At 34.4% G+C, this 8,260-nt stretch overlaps 1 protein-coding gene across 1 annotated transcript; it reads right to left on the reverse strand.

Annotated features, from left to right (window-relative positions):
• Positions 1–6,608: 6,608 nt before the first annotated feature.
• On the reverse strand, positions 6,609–7,538 carry LOC141553796 (olfactory receptor 13A1-like). Its single transcript, XM_074285262.1, has one exon. The coding sequence runs from the start codon at positions 7,536–7,538 to the stop codon at positions 6,609–6,611; it is 930 nt and encodes a 309-aa protein (XP_074141363.1).
• Between the last annotated feature and the right edge of the window lie 722 nt (positions 7,539–8,260).

Consider the following 8,260-nt stretch of genomic DNA (forward strand, 5'->3'; position numbering starts at 1 on the left):
CAGAAGCTGTCAATGGTTAGAGCCCTTTTGAATTTTTTTGTTCATTTTGTCAGAGCAGGACTCAAAGAAAACAAATTGACAAGAGTAACAATTGGTCTGTTTCTGGGGGGGGGGGATGGAGCTGGATGGTGTTACTGTACTTTCTCTACAGACTGAGGGATACAGCAGCAAGGCATTAACACGACAGTGATGGCTGAGCTGCATCTGTACTATGAGGCTCTGAGAATGTGCTGAGTCACTCTGGGTGGGGGCGGAGGTGGCCGGGTACTGAGAGATGCTAGCTTTCCGGGGTTTTATTCTTCACCTCCTGTAATTACACCTTCTCTGCTGCTCCTGGTTTGCTGTCAAGATGAAGTATCAACACTGGGGTAAAAGTCTTTTCACAGAATCCCAAGAGATCGTATCCCTCCCCCCTCTGGTCTGAACTGTGTGAGCTGCCTGTCTTGCTCTCGCTGCCTGCCCTCAGTCTGTGCCCAGTCTGTTCGACCCTCCTCGGATCTAACACAGACCTTCTCTGGCAAATTTCAAGGATGTCTTCTCTTGGTGATTATTTGTGGGTTTCTCTTCCGGTCAATCATTAACTCCAAGGCTTGTCATGAAGTAAGTCCTGTGAGAAAATGCAGAGCTCAAGCAGCTGTCTGCCTCCACACTAGCCATTTTGGCCTGAAGTCCTGTTTTTTGCTTATCTTATAATTTTCATATGAAACATGCTAATATTCTTGGCATCAGTCTGGACTCATCTAATCTACTAATGTATTTTTTCATTACCAGCTTGTCTATTTTAGATGTTGGCTGCATTTATACTATTCTGCAATATACTATTACTGGAGAACCTTGTTGTGGAGAGAAAAATCATCTGCTTTGGTGATTATATGACTCAGCTATTATTCATTTGATTTTTAGATATTGAACATTTTTTCTTTCCATCCATGGTTTAATAAAGATGTTGTCATCTTTCATTCTTTATATTTAGGACTATATTTCAGTATTATGTTTTTCATACTCTTGGTGAGGATTGTATTGGCCACTCCTACAATCAATTCATCAATACACACAGGCCTGATAGTGTAATTAATCTTTTATGGTCCCAGTGAAGTTAAACACTTTTATGTCAAATCCCCTCTTTACTTCTGCTGTGCAGCTCTACATACCTGAACAATGTCATGATAGCCACTAAAAATGTGTATTTTAGGTTGATCAGTTTGGTGCTCATACTATCTAATGCCTTCATCATCTATACCATTCTAAAAAATTGTACTATACAAGTGAAAAATAAGGAATTTTCTGCCTGTTACTTTGACCTTGAGATGGTCATCATATGTTTTACCAGAAAAATATATACATATTTATTTTTTCTGGTTTCTGAGACCTGAATGGTAACTCTCTTAAACACCACAGCTGACCCCAATTTAAACCCTCTTTTCTACACTCTGAGAAACAATTATTTAAAAAAAAACCCATAAGAAATGTTTCTACTCACTAAATAATTAGAATTAGTCAACGTCATTTATTGGATTTTCTATAGTATTATTTTGAAATCTGTGTGTAAGATATAAGTTTTAGAATATCTTTCTTTAGATCTGTGGAATTTTGTTCCTTTTATAATTGTTGAGGATGCTAAAGTTGGTCACTTGCATTGGCACACAATTCAAATTGTGCATATAAGTAGGGAATATTGGGATAACAGACAACAACTGTCTATAAAAAGTCATAACCAAGATTATGATGAGTTTCCCATGTCTGGCTGACCAACTATCAAAAGTGGAAAAAAAGATCTTCATGTTTTATATTAGATTTCATGATCTTAGACTAATTTTTCTAATGAATGCCATTCCAATATTTAAAAATTGTCAGTGGCTCTCTATTGCCTCTAAGATCAAATATAAATGCATAAACTTTCCTAATTATAATCCAAACTTCCTTTATCCTTCTTCACATACTCCATGTTCCAGGCACAGTCATCTACTACCTATTATCCAAACTCTCTTTTCAGTTCAATTTTTGGGGACTTATTCCATGCCAAGAATGTATTCCCTCCATAATGCTATGTCTTTGTTCTTACCTAAAGAGAGGTTATTTACCTGGGTTCTGAGGTTTTTTTTATTAATTAGTAACTATTTCAATATAAAAATTTTTGTCAATTATATACATTTTATTTTATACATTTAAAAACATTATTTTAAAGTGTCCATGAGCAGCAACAAAAGTATCCATATAAAAAGGGCTAAGAACCCATGCTTTAATCTTGTGTTCATTAAAAACCATTAGTGTTTCACATTACTTCTAGAATAAAACACAAACTCACCACCCTAATTTTTAGTGACCTGTATAATATCTCTTCACTCTACCTTGCTCATTTCAGGTTTTAACTTCATGCATTGTTTTGAGTTGTGTAGCCCTTTATTAGCAACCAAAATAGGAGGTAGTTGTACCACACATGTTATAATTTGCTACACTGGATAAAATTTATTTTCTAATACAAATCATTTACAAATGCATTTTTCTTTTTTTCTGTTTTTTAAATAGCTTTTTTATTTTCAAAATATATGCAAAGATACTCCTCAGCACTCACCTTTGCAAAACCTTGTGCTGTAAAATATTTTCTCTGCCTTCCCCCCAGTCCACTTCCCTAGACACCAAATATTCCAACATACTTTAAAAGTCTGCAGTTCTTCTAAATATATTACCACATTTATCAAGACATACAAGAAAATTCAGGTGAAAAAAGAAAATAGTGTGAAAAGAAAAAAAAGCACCCGTTAACAAAGGTGAAAATACTATGTTGTGATACATATTCAGTCCCCACAGTCCTCTTTCTCAATGCATATGACAATCTACATCACAATTGGATCGATATTTATTGGAATTAGGCTGAATTACCTTAAAAATGCATTTTTCATTGTTAAAAGTTTTCACCCTTTTTGTTTACAATTCAAAAAACTTCTAAAAGTTAAATATATGTCATGACTCTACAAAGAAGGCAAATATAGAATATGGTAAATGCTTTTCAAGTTGCATTTAAAAGACCATCTGCCACTCTGACCTTATATCCATCATCACTTTTTAAAAATATAAAATAGCTTGATTTATTGTCCTAAACAAAAAATCACTTTATAATGAGTTGAAATTAAGAATGTGGTACACCTACTAGAAAAGAAGAGAAGAAAGCTCTATTAATTTTGAGGTTTCATTATTGCCAAAGAGCAGTAACTATGTTTTTACAAGAGTGAAGGGGGACCCCATTTAAAGAACGTGTATTTGCAGGTGATATCACTGAGTATTCAGAGCTTTTGTGGATTATAATTGCTCCAGCTAAATAACTCACTTAACTGTCTTGCCTGTTTCTGAATAGGCTCGACTGGGTACAATTCAAAAATGTATTTTCCAAAAAAAGAGATTACCTCAGAATCCCTAGTTTCTCAAGAGGCTCTCCTTCAGTGCTAAATGAAGCTTGTCTCTCCCTTCCATTCTAAGTTGCTAATTTTCTTGCTTAATTTCAAATTATTTTATATAAAAGTTACTTTTCCTATATTATATTCAGCCCCACCCCAGAAGAATAGCATCACCTTAACATTAAAACTATTTTACATCCCTTGCATCCCTTACATCCCTTGGTATTTACAACCACAGAATACTTAATGACATCATGAACTTAATAGGTGCTTAATAATTATATTATTGAATTGAATAAGTCCAAATAGACTGCATATAACTTTTTGCACTTAATAGCATTTTCTCTTTTCCAATTACATGCAAAAATAATTTTCAACATTCATTGTTGTAAATTTTCCAGCTCCAAAATTTTTCCCTCCCCTCTTTCCCTTCTCTCCCCTGCCCCAAGACAGCAAGCAATTTGATATTGATTTTCCATTCATGTTAAATGTGAAAGAAGAATCAGGATAAATAGGAAAATCTGTAAGAGAGAAAAAAACAATAAAATAACAAAAGCAAAAATAATAAGCTTCAATCTGCTTTCCAACTCCATATTTTTTTTCTCTGGATATGAAAAGTATTTTGCATCATGAGTCTTTTGGAATTACCTTGGATCATTATGAAAGCTACATATAAGTTATATACTTAAGTACTTATTGAATAGCATTGCTATATTTTATCTTTGTTTCTATCACAGTTTATATTTTATTACATTTGCCTTTTTATAATGCTGTGGAATAAAAATCATTATGTATTGTATCATTTTTTTTTCATTGAAAATGAGGCAGCATGCTATTGGGCTTATATCCCAAAGAAATACTAAAGAGCAGAAAGGGACCTGTATATGCCAAAATGTTTGTGGCAGCTCTTTTTGTTGTAGCTAGAAACTGGAAGTTGAATGGATGTCCATCAGTTGGAGAATGGTTGGGTAAATTATGGTATATGAAGGTTATGGAATATTATTGCTCTGTAAGAAATGACCAGCAGGAGGAATACAGAGAGGCTTGGAGAGACTTAGGTCAACTGATGCTGAGTGAAATGCGCAGAACCAGAAGATCACTGTACACTTCAATGCTGTATGAAGATATATTCTGATGGAAGTGGATATCTTCAACATAAAGAAGATCCAACTCACTTCCAGTTGATCAATGATGGATAGAAATAACTACACCCAGAGAAGGAACACTGGGAAGTGAATGTAAATTGTTAGCACTACTGTCTATCTACCCAGGTTACTTATACCTTCGGAATCTAATACTTAATGTGCAACAAGAAAATGGTATTTACACAGATATATTGTATCTAGGTTTTATTGTAACACATGTAAAATGTATGGGATTGCCTGTCATCGAGGGGAGGGAGTGGAGGGAGGGGGGAGGATAATTTGGAAAAATGAATACAAGGGATAATATTTTTAAAATTACTCATGCATATATACTGTGAAAAAAAATTCTAAATAAAATAAAAATAAATAAATAAATAAATAACATTTCCACTTTTAAAACTCAAAAAGAAAAAAAAGAAAAAGAAAATGAGGCAGCATTTACTATTGGGTTTATATCCCAAAGAAATACTAAAAGAAAGGAAATGGACCTGTATTTGCCAAAATATTTGTGGCAGCCCTTTTTGTAGTGGCTAGAAACTGGAAACTGAGTGGATGCCAATCAATTGGAGAATGGTTGGGTAAATTATATATATGAATGTTATGGAATATTATTTCTCTGTAAGAAATGACCAGAAGGATGAATACAGAGATGCTTGGAGAGACTTACATCAACTGATGCTGAGTGAAATGAGCAGAACCAGGAGATCATTATACACTTCAACAACGATACCTTATGAAGATGTATTCTGATGGAAGTGATTATCTTCGACAAAGATTGATCAATGATAGACAGAATCAGCTACACCCAGAAAAGGAACACTGGGAAATGAGTGTAAATTATTTGCATTTTTGTTTTTCATCCCAGGTTATTTTTACCTTTTGAATCCAATTCTCCCTGTGCAACAAGGAATTCGGTTCTGCACAGATATATTGTATCTACGATATACTATAACACATTTAACATGTATGGGACTGCCTGCCATCTAGGGGAGGAGGTGGAGAGAAGGAGGAGAAAATTCAGAACAGAAGGGAATGGAAGGGATAATGTTGTAAAAAAAATTACCCATGCATATGTACTGTGAAAAAAAATTATAATTATAAAATTAATTTTAAAATGAGAAAAAAAGAAGGAAAATAAAGCAGCATTTATACTCTAAAGTCTTATATAATTTATTTTAGCTAATTTTTCTAACATTGAAATTTTTTTCAATTGTGATTCTAATAATATGTTTGATATACTTCTCAGTTTCTTATTGTGTATAAATCTAATACAAATGTTATTAATGTGTTCACTTGATTCATTGGTAAAACTATAAGATGGCACAGTTCCAAGCACAGATGCTCAGGGCCCTCCACTGATGAGGTCTTTCATCCCACATTCTTCACTAAACTTCTTCCATCCCCCTTCATATCCGACCTTTTGCAAAGCTCTGCTGATTTCATCTTTACTTCTCCTTTAATAAGCTAATATCATAGTGCTCTCATAACATGAAAACATCTCAGAATAAAAATTTCATTCAGAGATCATCAAGACCAGCCTGAAAAAGAAGCCTTTCTGTGACTCAATTGGTTGTCTGGACACTGGGAATTCATTATACCCTAAGAAAATCAGTTCTGATTCCAAACATCTATCATCTATTGTCTTGACATTATATATGCGCACTACTGTGGGAGTTGAGTATCTTTGGAAAACATCCATGTATTTACTTTTTGTTTAGACCTTTTCAATCATGTCCAACTCTTCATGAGCCCTTTTGGGGTTTTCTTGACAAAGATATTTGAGTAGTTTGCCATTTCCTACATGTAATTTTACAGATGAAGGAACTGAGTCAAACAGGAATAAGTGACTTGCTCAGGGTCACACAGTTTGTAAATGTTTGAAGCCAGATTTGAAGACCTGGGACTATATCCACTGTACTACCTAGCTGTTTCATCCAAGTAAAACATCCTGAATAATTATAGGGAAAAGACAACTCTATAAATTGAAATAAAGAAATTTTAAAACCTTATATCATCCCTCACATGTGGACACTCAAAATAATGCTACAGTTATCTTGCCAATTCTAATTATTTAATGGATGAATGGAAATATTTTCTTGAGGGCAGTTTTAAAATCCTTATTCCTCAGAGTATATATAAGAGGGTTCAATGTGGGGCCAACTGTGGTGTACAGTAGAGCTACCATTTTTCCATTATCCATTGAGGATCCAGAGCCTGGAAAAATGTAAGTATATATAATTGTGGTGTAATACATGCTGACAACTGTAAGGTGAGAGGAACAGGTAGAGAAGGCTTTTTTCTTGCCCTCTGTGGTGCGGATCTTTAGGATGTTGGAAATGATAAAGCCATAAGATACTATAGTGAGCACAAAATTAATCACCCCAAAGTATGCATCTGCAATAACTATCATGATGTTGTTCACATATGTGGAGCTACAGGACAGTAACAACAAAGAAGGGATTTCACAGAGGAAGTGCTTAATCTCATTAGGACCACAAAAAGTTAATCTTAACATTAGAGCAGTCTGTAACAATGAACTGAGGGCACCAATGCCCCACACGCTGTTCACTAAAAACAAACAAACCATCCTACTCATCATAGTGCTATAATGTAAGGGATGGCAAATGGCCACATATCTGTCATAAGCCATGGCTGTGAAAAGTAGAAGCTCAGTCCCCAAAAAACAAGTGAGGAAATACAGCTGGGTCATACAGCCATCATAGGAGATGGATTTCTTCGCCACAATAAGGTTCTGCAGCAATTTGGGCAAAACTGTGGATGTGCAGCCTATATCTAAAATAGCCAAGTTGGCAAGGAAAAAATACATTGGTGTATGGAGACCTGAGTCCAGACTGATGGCCATGACAATTAGAATATTACCTGTGAGGGCTGTGAGATAAAGAAAAAGAAAGGTTATAAACAAGAATATCTGGAGTTGAGGTGTCACTGAAAAACCTTGTAGAATAAACTCTGTCACTAGTGTTTGATTATTCAAAGCCATTCAACAAGACAATGTCTCTTGTATCATTCAAAGGGGGTTCCACACAGCATGAGCTCCTTCATGGAATTTGTGGACAAGTCAGCTGAGCTTTAGCAAAGAAAAAATACATTACATTACATTACATTAAAGTTCAAAATAAATTTCAACAATAGACAAAATGTTTGTTATAGTTGAGTGCCAGCCCTGAAGTCAGGAAAACCTGAGTTCAAATTTGGCCTCAGACACTTAACATTTCCTAGTTGTGTGACTTAACCCAATCGCCACAGGGGGAAAAAAAAAAGTAATATTTTACATGAACTAAAAGTCCTTTTCAGATTTTCCTCCAGTTAAGGACAAAAACTAAGAGTTCTACAAAGAAGACCTTTTGTCTTCTTTTTGTTATCTTCCCTATCTTTTGAAGGGATTGGCTTATAACCCACCCAAAAGGAATGCCCTTTATTCCATTCAGAGAGAAAAAAATTTTATCATCCAGAATATATTTCCAATTTTTATTTCTGAGAAGAGTCACTTTGAATAATTGAAGTTATAGGAAGAAATTGGACAACAGCTTTCATTACTTAGTTATTTAGAATGTTATTCCAAAATTTTATTTTATGCATATTTTGATTTTTTTCTTCATTACTATAAACGTTACCTCAAACTGTAGGGAGATAATGCGATATAGAAGAGCATAGAGGAATTATATCAGTTTGGACATTTCTCTTTTAAAGCTGAAAAAAGGC

Source organism: Sminthopsis crassicaudata, chromosome 2, assembly GCF_048593235.1.
Source record: "Sminthopsis crassicaudata isolate SCR6 chromosome 2, ASM4859323v1, whole genome shotgun sequence".
Taxonomy (NCBI): Eukaryota; Metazoa; Chordata; class Mammalia; order Dasyuromorphia; family Dasyuridae; genus Sminthopsis; species Sminthopsis crassicaudata.

What these genes read in the sequence shown, in the direction of transcription:
- LOC141553796 (XM_074285262.1), bottom strand. Translation starts at nt 7,538, where the DNA reads ATGGCTTTGAATAATCAAACACTAGTGACAGAGTTTATTCTACAAGGT.